The sequence below is a fragment of the Pleurodeles waltl genome, chromosome 9 (assembly GCF_031143425.1).
Source record: "Pleurodeles waltl isolate 20211129_DDA chromosome 9, aPleWal1.hap1.20221129, whole genome shotgun sequence".
In the NCBI taxonomy this organism is placed as follows: domain Eukaryota; kingdom Metazoa; phylum Chordata; class Amphibia; order Caudata; family Salamandridae; genus Pleurodeles; species Pleurodeles waltl.
Window position 1 is genome coordinate 1,070,200,897 of NC_090448.1, and position 15,174 is coordinate 1,070,216,070.

The 15,174-nt window shown below is 42.6% G+C and overlaps 1 protein-coding gene across 4 annotated transcripts in view; it reads left to right on the forward strand.

Annotated features, from left to right (window-relative positions):
• Positions 1–15,174, forward strand: part of MDGA2 (MAM domain containing glycosylphosphatidylinositol anchor 2) — a 1,412,234-nt gene that overhangs the window by 1,258,090 nt on the left and 138,970 nt on the right. For all 4 annotated transcript variants that reach the window (XM_069208709.1, XM_069208707.1, XM_069208708.1 and 1 more), the window contains exon 11: positions 6,009–6,186. In XM_069208709.1, the coding sequence (XP_069064810.1) occupies positions 6,009–6,186 (178 nt within the window). The remainder of the gene's footprint in view (positions 1–6,008; positions 6,187–15,174) is intronic.

Sequence of the window (15,174 nt, forward strand, 5' to 3'; positions counted from 1 at the left end):
TCATTGCTCGAGGATTGTTTAATAAAACCAGTCTTTCTAAAGACGTACTACCTAGCAACTATGAACAAAATAATTCATGCTTTTCCTTGCAAAAGCAATTTTCAGGTCTGCTTAACTTCCAGTGGCTGCTGGTAATTTTAGGAGGGAGGGGAGCAGGCGGGAAGCACACTCCCACTCATTCATTCACACATGCAGGCATGCACGCACATCCATTCACAACACTGATCAACATCCAAACATTCATGTACGCACCAAACATTCATTTAAAAAACACACACACACTTACCGTCAGCTCAGAGGTCCCAGGAGGGTTGGGACAGCTGCCTTCCCTCACGCGCTGCCTTAGGCCAGCCAATGAGGGAAGGCAGCAGTCCCATTTTCGTCACAGAGTGGGATGGGGTCAGTGAGACTTCTGACCCCACCCCACTCTGTGACGAGGTGTCACTGATTGACACTCGCCCTGGGCGCTTCATGGCTTAAACCTGAAGCGCCCTGGTTGGAGTCAATAGGTGACACTTCCCCTCGTCACCGAGGAGGAGGGCCTCTAGGCAACCTTGCTGAGCTGAGGAGGTCACGCCCATAGGAGCTGTGACCTCTTCAGTCCAGCAAAGTTCAGCTCAGACAGCCAGGAGCCTGCGCAAATCGTGCATGTCTCACTCCTGGCTGCTTGAGCTGAACATGAAGAGTGTCTGTCAGGCTGATCTTTGCTTAGCCTGACAGCCACTCTTCATGAGGGGCAAAAGGTGGGGGGCGTGACCCCTCCACCCTAAAGGACAGACCGCGGCTGTTAACTTCCCCAAAGTGATGCAGAACATATGAGGAATACTCCAAAAATGTTTTGCTTTCCTTGATCTCTTTCACGCAGCAAATATATTTAGCATCCCTATGTAAGTGTGAAATTTCAAGTAGTAATTACAAAATAAACAAGAATTGGCAAAGAAAAAAGGTCTCGGCAGTGAAACCTATTGACTTGCCAATGGCTTTTTGTATAAGATAGCAGCTCATAGGTGGTGAACACTCATACAGCACGTCATTAACAGATGTAACCATTAGGTATCTTAAAGTTATTTAAATAACTCACATGTTACCTTTGGCAACTCGTAGGATGGAGAGGAACTGCTAATTCACATCTCATTACAGATTATGGATGGGTGGAGTTCAAACAACTCCCAATATCAGTAGCATTGTATTCATTTTGAGGCCATCTAATAAACTTGGAACTTTGTTTCAGTAAACCACATGCAGTCATTACAGAGAGATGCCTCCCAGCACATGTAATATGGTCCCACTTCCTCACCTACACCCATCAACCTCAATTTTAGCCACAACCCTGTTTAGGAAAAGACAACTCTAAAATATGAAAGCATTGACTTGTTGTGAAAAACGTTTAGACTCCCTAAGTCACTTGCTTTCTTTCCCATTGGTGCTTTGTTATTGGTCAGAGTTTGCAGCTTTTCCTAAGACTACAGTGAAAGTTCTAATTACAAAATGAAGAGGCATTGTTTACAGTGGTTACTATGTGAGACATAGAAAGGGGACAGTAAAAGTACAGCAACGAAAGAATGAATAAGCATAAGCGTTAGTTTCACATTATTCGTTGGCCTTAAATCCCAATAGAACTGAAAATCGAAATTGGTGGCCGAATAGGGATTAGAAGTAGTGGGGGAATACCTGCACATTCATAACTTCCTCCATTCTAAAATTTGCAAGCTAAAACCTAGTCATATGTGAGAGGCCCAAAATACCCGGAGATTGTGAAAAACGAAACTTCAAATACAAAAATCAAATTCAGCTCAGAAGCTTGACTTTTATTCATTAAAACCGTAGGAATGTTACTTGTGTACATACAAATAGTTATATATATATCTATAAGCACATAATATCAATGTGCTATATCAGTAAGACTTTCAGCACTAGTTCTTGTTTACACAGGTTATTTAGTACTGACTGCCTCAAATGAAGTAACTCCATTTATATGAAAAAAAACAATGTGACCTCCTACTGGAAGAATACAGTATATTATGGCCTAGCTTCGACTGAACATGATACCGGGCTCACTTTAGTTTTTCACCTAGCTGTGATTGTTAATTACTTGCTCATATAGCAATAAAACTTTAATCAGTTTTCAACTTAATTGGGGATCACACAGGTTGAGACTTTTTATTATTGCTGCCCTACATGTGTGTATGCCTCAGGTGATAAAGGCTTTTTACAACAAAGTGACAAGAGCCTTATGCAGGTAGGGACATATGAATATCAGATGTATAAAGTCCTCTTTCTTATAACCACAGTCAAATTTCCAAGATTGTTGGGCAGCTAGGGTCGGGAGTTTGCCAAATTAATTGTCATCAATTTTCTTTTTATGAACACCGAAAAGGTGAGACTTAAGTAAGGCGCTGGTTTCAGACTTTCGTAATATTTAGGCACCATCCAAGGATGAGATCACTGGCTAAAACTATTCTTATGGAAAAGAAAAGAATGTTGTTTTGCAACTTTGTTCATTATTTGCCTCAATGTTGCAAAAGGTAAATTCTTGTTCCAAAGCTCAGGGTCACTTCCAAGCGCCATCCCTAATGCACTGTTTAGTGGTGAATGTACTCTGTTTAATTTAATCCTGTACCATCTTTTTATGGACGTGTACATCCTCTACAAAGACTCATTAAAAAGCCCAAATTCCATGTGCACCTGCTCCAGTGATGCATTTTGAGGGAGTTGAAACACCTGCTTAAGGGCGGTCACCTGCAATTTGTTCAAAAGGAGTCCATCTTTTCCATTCAAAACAACACTTGCATAAGCCACCTTCTTGTGCATTTTGGTTGATATTACTGGTAACAGGCACACATTGTAGGTTCCCAACTATTTCATATTAAAGAGATGTGTGAATATACATTTTAGTAACATCTAAGTTATAGAATATCCTAAAAAGTGATATTTTAATATGTAATTATATGAGCATCCTCTAAAGTCTTCTTCATTTTTAGACCTTGACCGTTACCTTACAGGTGGACTGTTACAAAAGTCTATGCAGAATAGTTTCAGGTTGTGAAAAATCTAGCATCATTCTTTAACCACAGATGGAATTGATAATGGAGATAAGAAGTTTAGGTACAGAGGGTTCATTAAATGTATTTAATAAACATCTAGTTTTCCTTTTATAACCCTCACATTTACGTGATGTGTGCATATAATATTATTTAGTTTCCTTTTGTGTCCTTCCGTCAGTCAGCTTTCTTTCTTTTACCCATTTACAAATGGTCATTCATGCAAAAAAGGAGTGGAAGTAGAAACCATGATTTTTCAGTCCGTTACCAGATAACTCAAGTTGTCTTTATTCAGAATCTTCCATTGTAGCAGATACATTTCAGAGGCAAAAGTGGCAACACACCATTCCAGCAGGGGCTCAAGTGTGAGACCTGTAAACTCTAATCTGTGAAAATAAAAATGAAGTGCGAAAGATGAAATTCTATTTGAACTGAGGGTTGATAAGAGTTTGGCATAGAAATTAGAGAAAATGTATGTGTGGTTGGAGCACAATTAGTGACAAAATGTAAATATTCCTGAGCCGAGTATAGAAAAGTAATTACTGAATGAGAGTATGTATTTGCAAAATTGAAAATTTGCTGCTTCAAGCAATCAATCAATGAGAGTTTATAGAGTGCAGCTACCCACCCATTAGGGTCTCAAGGGGGGTGTAGTGTGTACCGGAGGTGGGTTAAAAAAGCCATGTCTTCAGTTCCTTCGTGAAGCTGGGGATGGAGGTGGTTTGTCTGATGTGGATGGGTAGGGTGTTCCAGGTGGTGGCAGCGAGGTAGGAGAAGGAGCGTCCTTCTGTTCTGGTTTTCCTGATGCAGGATACTTCTGTGAGAGAGAGCTGGGCTGAGCGTAGGGTCCTGTGGGAAATGTGGAAGTTGAGTCGCTAGTTAAGGTAGGCAGGTCCAGTGTTGTGGAGGGCTTTGTGTGCATAGGTGAGGATTTTGAAAGTGACTCTTTTCTTAATGGGGAGCCAGTGCAGTGTGCGTAGGTGTTGTGAGATGTAGCAGTGTCGGAGTAGGTTGAGGATCAATCTGGCGGCGGCGTTCTGGATGTTTTGCAATTTGTGGGTGAGTTTTTTGTTGATTCCGGCATACAGTGCGTTGCCGTAGTCCAGTCTGCTGGTGATGTGGGCGTGTGTTATGCTATTTCTGTGCTCGAGGGGGATCCATTTGAAGGTCTTGCGTAGGAAACGTACAAGGGTAGTGGCGGTCAAGGTGCCGCACCTCCGTATCGTTACAATTAGTATTAAACAACAAAGTCAGAGAATGTGAGAGACTGGTGCCATGTTGGTCTAGTGCCCAACTACCCAATAGGCACTGAGAGTTGTGTATCAAGATACACAATGACAATTATTGCAAGATGACCAAGGCACTCAGAGGAGCAAAGTCCAGCAAAGTTTGTAGGAAAAGGTATCCCTCAACACTAACTTGGAATCAGCGCTTTCTTCTCCGCTTCTGGACTCACACGACCAGGGATACCTTTTCCTACAAACTTTGCTGGACTTTGCTCCTCTGAGTGCCTTGGTCATCTTGCAAAAGTCTTGCGTAGGAGGCGAAGGGTGCGGAAGCAGGTGGAGGTGACTGCGTTGATCTGATGGTTCATGCTGAGGCCAGGGTCCAAGTTGATTCCGAGGTTGCGGGCATGGTTGGCAGGGGTGGGTGGGTTTCAGAGGGTGGGTGGCCAGCAGGAGTCTCTCCATGCGTTGGGTCGGGGGCCCAGAATGAGTACCTCGGTCTTGTTTGTGTTGAGTTGAGGCAGCTATCTCTCATCCAGTTAGCGACTGCTTTCGTGCCCTCGTGGAAATTGTGTCTGGCCTTGTTTGGTTCGTTGGACAGGGAGAGGATGAGTTGGGTGTCGTCGGCGTAGGAGAGGATGTTTATTCCGTAGCTTCTGACGATGGTGGCTAGCGGGGTCATGTAGACGTTGTACAGCATGGCGTTGAGGAAGGATCGTTGGGGCACTCCGCAGGTGGTTGGTGTGGGTTCTGCGAGGAAGGGGGCGAGTCTCACTTGTTGCGTTCTGCCAGAGAGGAAGGATTGGATCCAGTTGAGGGCCTTATCTCTAATGCCGGCTTCGGGGAGTGTTCTTATCAGGGTGTGATGGGAGACTGCATCGAACGCTGCGGAGAGGTCAAGAAGGATGAGTGCTGCCGTCTCTCCCTTGTCCAGTAGGGAGTGGATGTCATCTGTTGCGGACAGGAGAGCCGTTTCGGTGCTTATTTTTAAAATGAGTGGTATTAGAAAACCCTCTGTTGAAATCCATTGATGGAATTACATCTACTTTAGGGTTTGTGTGGTGAAGAAAATGTCAGCTGTAATTTCTCTTATGGTCTTAGAATCTCATGCGGAAATCTGCAGATTGTCCAGTATTGTCCAACTCAAAGTCAGACCCTGGGTGTTACCCATGGTTTTTAAGTGGTATGGGAAAAAAATGTCCCTTATATCTCCTTAAAATCTATTTATGATATATGTAATCCTTGATTTTAGGTGAAAAGATACATCAGCAAAGTTAAATTTCATTGCATTACCTTCTCAGTTTCTTACCCTTCCATGTTTCCTAAAAGTAGACTTTGGTTCAGCGGTTAACCGTATTTAAATTTTCAATTTTGTAACTGTCTGCCTGACACATCCTAATATACGTATCAATGGGGGCTCAATTCTCTGATTGCTTTATCAGCCAAGCATATGTAGTAGCAATATTCATGGTTATCCCAACGGAGAACTGCATCAAGGTGCTTTATGAACACATTAACATTATTTTTATTATTATTATTATTATTATTATTATTATTATCATTATTATTATGTGTTTAATGGTCATGATGGTTTTATAAAATATTTCCAACCTTATTCTGCAGGTTAATTGCACGGGAAGTCATAAATATGTGGCAGTGAGTTGTTCATCTCTAGAAGCATCATAATCCATATGTGTTATTTGAGAGGTAATCTAAAATTACACCATTTTCTTCATTTCAGGCAGGTCACCAGAGGTGGTGGGAACAGGAAATCCCAGTAAATGGGAATATTCCAAAGGGAGAACTAATCACAAACAATCTGACTGAGCTTATTAAACCTGAACCCTATGAAGTTCGCTTAACTCCAATTACACGATTTGGAGAGGGAGACTCGGCTATTCGTGTCATCAAGTACAGTGGTAAGTGGCTTCATTAAAAAGCATATCTTAACCAAACGGCTGTTTTTACTAGACATGTGGTTCAAGTTTGAAATGTTGGTATTTCTTGCATGCACTTTTAGAGATTAAGAAGATGTCGAATTTGTGTCACTGGATACCTGCCATTTTGCAAAGTGTAAATATTGTATAGCGTAAAACAGACGATATACAACAATTGATGATTTTGAAAAGTAGTTCTCAACAATCAGTTTAATTCAAAGAAATTTGTCATTGACCCTACTTGACGACATACTTAGCTAACACTATTCAACACAGGTTCCTGAATTGATTGCTTGATGTTGCTCCAGCTCCCCAAAACACATTTGGACTCAGAGTGCAGCAAGAGTAAAATTTGTAAACACATTAATTTAACACATAGTTGATATTTATTTTCTGTAGAATTTAACCTTAGGGTAGGTAAGTTACTTTGTTATAACTTTCTAAGCAGATTTCAATGTTTTTCCACATCTCTGAGCATTTTTAAGTTGAAGTGTAAGATGCCCTTACACAGGTGGAAAACCTTGTAGTATTATGAACCTTTCAACATGGTATGTTAGGGCTGGAATTCACTTGGAGTACTCCTTGAAATCTAAGACTGTAAAAGTTTCTAAGGGCCAGATGTATCAAAGGATTTTACCCATTCTGTGCCTATGAGAAAAAGCTTTAGTACATATGGCCCTAAATCCCTCCTGGTATTGGCTGTTTTCCTGGAATGCGGAACACAAAATATTTTTCAGTCCTGACTGTTCCTCTAGTGCTTCAGTGTTTGACAAGTGGAGAAATTTGTTATAATACTTAGCCATTAGTTGCCAATAAGTAGCATAGTGACACAGATTTTGTGATGTTTTCAATGGGTGTTGCTAACATGTAGTCAGTGATGTTTCTGCAGCTTTCTGCCTCGGTCTGCAAGTTCTTCTGATACAAAGAAAAGCACGGTCTACATGCACACTTATTTTCTAAGAGTGACTCTACCTGCTAAGATGTTCTAGCATGTGTGTGTGTGTTTACATTGTTATTTTAGGTGCTCATAGTTGGGGATAAACATTTTTCCTCATCTTGTTGACCTTTCTTTACATTATGACACCCAACATAATCTGCAAAATATCACCACATAATTTAGGGGCTGATCACGACTTTGGCGGGCGACGGAGGCCACCCACCAAAGTCTTGTGTCAGGATGACTGCCTATGCAGCCGTCCCTCCAGGGGTCCTATTACAAGTTTCCTCCTGGGCTGGCGGGTGGAAACAGCGTTTCCTTACGCCTGCCCAGCGGGAAACTCACCACAAGATTGACGCCGGCTCGTAATTGAGCTGGTGGCAATGTTGCAGTACATCGGGTGCAACAGCACCCATCGCACTTTTCACTGCCCATAATTCAGGCAGTGAAAAGCGTGACAGGGCTGTCCATGGGGGCCCCTGCACTGCTCATACCAAGTGCATGGGCAGTGCAGGGGCCCCAATGGGGCCCCCAACACCCCCTTTCTGCCAGCCTTTGCATGGCGGTCCGACCGCCAACAAACATAGTTTGTTAGGGGAGAAATGAATTCTTATTAGTAAAGTCAACCCAGACGACTGGGTTACATTTTAAATCCTAGCTTTGAGTTTCTCTTGAACAAGGTCTCTTAGAATATACTGCTGCAATGTGACTCTTCTGCCTTGTAGTTCTTTGTCTTATATACCATTTCCTATATACTGATTGACACAAGTATGATGTATTCTCTCTGTGTAATCTGTGTGATGTAAAGTGCCCTGACATCCTACTTTGGTAGTATTAGCAATATAAAACAAATTAAATACATGTGAGAGGGGATATGAGAAATGAGGGGCACGTTTGGAGGGTGATAGTAAGGGAAATCCATGGAGCAGGAGGTCACTGGGCATGGGGGTGCCAAAAAAGATTGTTCCTCCGGGAACCACCAGCGTTAAAGCCGGCTCTGTCAACACGTGCATTTTTTTCTTTACATTTTTCCTCCCCTCGAAAAGGCTTATTTTTCTTCATAACAATATTTCATTAAATAATACATTTGATTAAAGCTGGCCCAAAGGAATATTATCATCTCTAGCTTGTGTCCATGCTCCTGCCTTGTGGTTTATTTCTATTCAGCTGAATATTGGATAGTTTGTATTATTTGATGTGACAATACAAAAATCAAGCCTTTACATATGTATGAGAGAGAGACTGGGAAACAACGAGAGAGTAAAATAACATTAATAGAGATTATTTTGACAACTTCACTTAACTTTACAAATTACACAAATATGCACAGGCACCTCTTGACAATTCGGCAATTTGATTTCGTGACATTGCAGGATAATATTAATGTATTTTGCAGTTGTTTCTATTTTATAAGTGTATTTACTGCATAAAATGTCTGTACAGTTAGTAGCATACAGACAGTGATTTAGAAATTATTACATAGGTGGATACTTGAATGTGTCCAATATTTTGCAGTGGCGAGACGACAGAGAGATCATTGAAGTGCTCATCTCAACCAGGAGGTAGCTAAAATAGGGATGGAATGTTGTGTAGACCTTCTTGAAAGTAACAATCAAACAATAAGCGTATTTGATCTTTCTTGAAGCCTGTGGGGGTTCACGACGACACACCAAATAGGAGAATGCATTGGTAGAGGCAAAATGAGCAAAGCAATATTCACCCTTGAAATTTATGAAATGCAGATATCCTCACACAATTTCAATATGGGAATCCTATAGAAAATCCTGACTGCATCATATGATTTAGCAGTTCAACATGCTCAGCTATAGAAAGGACTTATATGACAACAGCCTACCAACAGAAGTGGTAAAGCAAATACAGATACTTCTGTAAACAGAGTGTTAGACCTGACAGCCTTAGGGTGGTCACCCCTAACTTTTTGCCTGCCTCCCTCCACTTTTTGGACACTGTTTTTGCTGGCTTTTAGACTCTGCGCACTTTACCACTGCTAACCAGTGCTAAAGTGCATATGCTCTCTCCCTTAAAACATGGTAACCTTGAATCATACCTGATTGGACTATTAATTTACTAGTAATGTGCACTCTATGTGCATAGGGCCAGTAGATTAAATGCTACTAGTGGGCCTGCAGCACTGGTTGTGCCACCCACTTAAGTAGCCCCTTTCCCTTCTCTCAGGCCTGCCATTGCAAGGCCTGTGTGTTCAGTTTCACTGTCACCTCGACTAGGCATTTAAAAGTACTTGCCAAGCCTAAACCTCCCCTTTCTCCACATATAAGTCACCTCTAATGTGTGCCCTAGGTAACCCCTAGAGCAGGGTGCTGTGTGGATGAAAGGCAGGACATGAACCTGTGTAGTTTACATGTCCTGGTAGTGTAAAACTCCTAAATTCGTTTTTGCACTACTGTGAGGCCTGCTCCCTTCATAGGCTAACATTGGGGCTGCCCTCATACAGTATTGAAGTGGTAGCTGCTGATCTGAAAGGAGTAGGAAGGTCATATTTAGTATGACCAGAATGGTAATATAAAATCCTGCTGACTGGTGAAGTTGGATTTAATATTAGTATTCTAGAAATGCCACTTTTAGAAAGTGAGCATTTCTCTGCACTTAAATCTTTCTGTGCCTTACAATCCACGTCTGGCTGGGCTTAGTTGACAGCTCCTTGTGCATTCACTCAGACACACCCCAAACACAGGGTACTCAGCCTCACTTGCATACATCTGCATTTTGAATGGGTCTTCCTGGGCTGGGAGGGTGGAGGGCCTACTCTCACACAAAGGACTGCCACACCCCCTACTGGGACCCTGGCATACAGGATTGAACTGAAAGGGGACCTGGTGCACTTCTTAGCCACTCTTTGAAGTCTCCCCCACTTCAAAGGCACATTTGGGTATAAAACAGGGCCGGAAAACGACGCACGACTTCCCCCGTGAAAAATAACGACGCAAGTCCGTGTGTGCTGGGGAGAAATCGACGCACACACCCTTTTTCCACGCATCTCTTCTTCTGTGGCCCTCTGAGGAGATTTTCCGCTCCAAACCAGGTACTTTGTGCTGAAAGAGACTTTGTTTGCTTTTTTAAGACTTAAGACATTCTTATATCACTTTCCAGTGATATCTCTACAAATTCACATTGCAACTTTATTCTTTTTGACCTACAATTATCCTGATAAATATTATATATTTTTCTAAACACTGTGTGGTGTATTTTTGTGGTGCTATATGGTGGTATTGTATGATTTATTGCACAAATACTTTACACATTGCCTTCTAAGTTAAGCCTGACTGCTCGTGTCAAGCTACCAGAGGGTGGGCACAGGATAATCTTGGATTGTGTGTGACTTACCCTGACTAGAGTGAGGGCTTTTGCTTGGACAGGGGGTAACCTGACTGCCAACCAAAAACCCCATTTCTAACACAGAGGAAACCTATATTGAGGCAACATAGCAGTGGGAAAGGAAAACCAGACATGACAAAGGAACTGTAGAAAAAGTACATAGAACACTATGGCCACTGAATCTTCTAACTATAAAGTCTTTTGTTTTTTAAAATATGACCTGATGACAAAGACTATGAACTGTGAAGGCAATGAAACATCTTCCAATATTTCCTGATGTACTGTGCATTTCACTAGTTAAAAATAAAACACTGTAATTGTCCAAAACAATTATTTTCCGAATGATGCTAACTTTGAATTAGCATTACCATGTTTACATGAATTATAAGTAGCTTAACAAATAATAGAATACACACACATTTCTATTTGATGTTCGCCCCTCGTCAGACACAAAGCTCGGAGCGAATGTCTGTATGTCAATATAAAGATGCAATGAAAAGTGTTGTACTAAGTTCTACACTTTGTTCTTTGATGATGTCAAAAGAACACGTTTGCCCATCCCTAGCTGTAATTAAAGCAATAATTTCACATAACTGCGGGCTAATTTATCATTTTCAGAGCAGTCTAGTTGACATTTACTTGGCAGACGGCCATTTCTGCCGTCTTTCTGCATCGTCCACATACATTGTCGAATTCAACCAGTCAAAGGACGACATTTATTGCATTGCAAGAACGCGATGTTGCTAAATGTAAGGTGTCAGACGCCGAAGACATGCCACATGTTTGCAAACAGTTCTAATTTATTCAGAAATCACCAGCTCCATACGACCAGCACAATGGCAGAAGGCACATCCTCAGTAAGAAGGAATTTGCAGTAGCTTGAGAAACACGTTTCAAAAACAACAGTCTTACACCTTCAATCCTACAATAGTAAATAAAATGTACGTTCTGGTAGTTTAGAATAAACCATATATTTTGAATTGATTTGCTTTTTGTTTTATTTCATTAGGAATAACTATTTAGAATTTTCTTTTAGCGTACATGCTGCACCAAAGAGCTGTCAGCGGTCTAGAAGAAAACAGATGCAAACCGAGGCCGGAGAGGGATGATGGCGGATTTTCTTCCAGTTTGTGCAGGAAGTGTCAATCATTCTTGACAGGATTCTCAGCCAGTGGCAAAACCTCCGGTGGAAAGCACCTCTTGCCGCTACAGCTCTGGCGTGGGAAATTCACCCAAAGGGATCTCCCTACATCATAGAGTTCTTGTCTCAGCCACCAACTCTAAATCACATTGACCCTGATGACAGTGTTGTCACATGCACGTAGGTTCCCTCTGGAAAATATATACACGTAATAGGAGGACATTTTGTAGCCGATTCAGATCACAAGTTGCAGGCGATAGCATTCAGCAAGGCAGCCACGTGAGCTAAGGTTCTCAGATGTGTTTTGCATTGAAATGGGAGCACGAGGGCGCAGGAATCGCCGGGGGACCAGCAAAAAAGATGAAGGATGCAACGAAAAATGTATCTGCTAATAATCATGAGCGGGCTGTGGGGTCACAACAGCCAAACGAAATATATCCTTTTAAACTGATACATTGGAAAAGTGGCTTTATTGCTAATAACCAAGAATGTGTTATCTCTTGGTCAGGGTGGGCAGAGAGATGGCTGTAGTCTTTAATGGCTAACTGCTGCCATGGTAAAAGGGAGCCTACGACCACTGCACCGCACCAGCTCTTTGAAAATGTATGGGTCAGACTCTGCAGTCACCTCCAAACTTTTTGCTTTTTCCCTCCTGTTTCTGAACTCATTTTTAGAACTCCAGTATTCTCTTCTAAAAATTGTAAAATTTACTTCATTCAACTGGCATATTTCATGTACTTGCACGTTTCTTGTAAAGTGGTACTAAATGTACCCATGACTTGTAAATAAAATAAAACTAATGGGCATGCAGCACTCATTGTGCTGCCCTCCAATGACAGTATCACAAAGAAGGGCTTGGTGCTGGCTGGTAGGGCCAACCTGTCAGGATGGGAGGGGCGAAGATGTTCAAAGGGGCTCCCTCAGCACCCTCACAAAGATGTTCACCCTAGTGTATTGTCACCCCTTGAAGCCTGTGCAGGGGAAGGAAATTAAAGAATCAGATGTAGGGGAAAATCTAGAAGTTTCTCCTTCTTAAAAGTTGGATCTAATTGTAAATATTGGACCCTCTGATCAAATCTTCTGTGCACGTGGACCTGTGGATACTATAGAAGAAGGGCTGCCCTGCTGCCAGAGGACAATCCTGATGTTTAAGGTGTGCCCTGTTGTCTAAGAAAGACGACTGGACCTGCCCTCTTCATCCCAAGCTCCCTGAGTAACTCCAAGGGTCAGTTGGCTGACCTCCTGTCTGAGCTACAGTGGGACAACAAGCTCCAGAGGCATCTCTGCAACTGCCTAGCTGACCTGCTGAAGTGGACCTGCCTAGACCTGCAACTGGACCTGCCTGAGCCCTGCTGGCCTCTGCTGGAGTGAGTTCCTGAGCTCCAAAGTTGCCCCCCCCAGGTTCTGTGCCCTTGGCTGGCATCAGTAGAGCTCCTCAAGTGAAGAAAAGGACAAATCCTGAAGTTTTGGCCTCTTCATGATCACCAACAGGTCAATTCGCTCTCTGTTCTTGCTTCCAGCACTGACTGCCAATGGAAAGCTCCACTGAACCTTACTCTTTGTGGTACAGAGACCACCAACGACAACCGGCAACAGGAGATCTGCATGCTGCAGCATCAAGAGCCATTGGTGACCCCCAACGTGAAGCTCCTGCAAGGGCTGTCCGCAATGTCTGACAGGATCTTCTTGCTACAGCAACTTCTGTCCTCAATGCCCAGCTGGCTCGTCATGCTACAGCGACAATGACAACCATCTGTGATGCTCTCTTTGCTCCTCACAGCCTCCTCCACTGAAGACTTGACGGTTCATGCCAGATTTTGAGATGGTACCTTTTTCAGTGGGACTAACCTGTCCCTATATCTAGCCTGTGCTCCATTGTGAACTTGTGACTTTCCACCAGTCAAGCTCAGCCAAAAGATCACAAGTGACAGGTTGTGCTTTTAAGCACTATTTTCACTCAAATCTCAAATTGTAAATGAATATCTCCAGTTCTGGTTGGATGTTTGCCATTTTGGTGTCATTTTATTGATTGAATTTTGCTCTATCTTTCTACGTTGGGTTAGAAATTTTTATTGTGTTGTGTTTTTACTTTATACTGTTTGTGTGCTGCATAAATACTCTTCATAGTGCCTCCAAGTTAAGCCTGACTGCTTTGGTGCCAAGCTATGGGAGGGTTAAGCACAGGTTAATTTAGTGACTTTTTGTGGTTCACTCTGACAACAATTTTGTTTGTTGCTGGAGTAGGGTTTCACCCCCTCAAATAACAACCCAGTTTCTCCAAATATGTCTTTAAGACAATTAGATGTAATTCATTGCACATTGATGAGCAGTTTTCCAATTAGTACAGCCAATCTGATTTCCCTAATAAAGCACCTAAAAAAGCAAGGGAGCATATTATGACAGATGTCAGCTTCACCTCCAAGGTCGCCTCAAAGTAGGCAACTTGTTATGGCACAGAATACCTCTCATAAAAGGTGTTTGTTCTGGTGTTTTACATATGCAGTGATCGCCCAGTTAATTCTAACCTTAATTCCAACATCCACAGTTGTGGGTCATATCCTAATCCTCTAGACCTACATCAAAGTCCTCAAAGCAACATATGTGAGTAAAAACCAGCCAGCAAGACCCAACCCAGAGTTGTTATGCTACAGTGTATTCTCCTGTCTAATAGAATCTACAAGGAGATGGTCAGCAGTTATCTTTAAGAACATCTTGGTATTGTGATGGAACAGGGCCATTTCAGTGAGAGCCTCCGGCAAGAGATGACTTTCATAGCAAGAATTTTAGAGGAAGTAAACAGAAGGTTTCATATATGATTGGCTAGCATTGTTTCAAACCTCAATCTTTGGGAACACACCTGTAAAAAATTGGGTCCTGATAACACTGCAACTTACATGGACCTTCCTATGCTAACATTCAGTCAATCAGCCTCGATATTTGTATATGAATATTCCACCATAGGATAAATAGACCCAAATCAGATGGTGACAGAGATCATTCAAGCACAGAGGATATACCATCAGTTAGTAGGTGATGACAGGACCAATCACACTTAGAGAAACTACACTCACAAGCACTGTCAGGGCAGGTCAGAGCCTAACACTGTGAAGTTAAAGACTCCAATGCTGCCTACCTGAGATGGCCACTTACTAGAGCAATTCCCGTCCTCCATGGGATTTACTTCTTAATATCCATACCCTAATCTGTCTTCCAAGGCCCCCTGTTATGCCCTGTGAGACCTGAGGCTGTGGGGATACCACAGAGCCATTTTCTCTGTCTAGCAATGCAACCTCGCTGCTGCGAGATGAAGAGGCCTGAAGCGGTTTGTGAAGCAGTGGTTTTGCATTCCGAGGTGGCGCCAGTGAGAGCCGCACTTGGCCAGGGGTCACTCTTGAAAACCCACCCAGCGGAGACATACACTGAAGGGCCCCAAGGAAGAACCACCTCTGGACTCCAACATTGGCCCGGATAATAGTGGCCCACACAGAATCCAGGGCTGCGGGGCACTTGATCTCAGAGCGGAGAGTGGCAGCCTGCA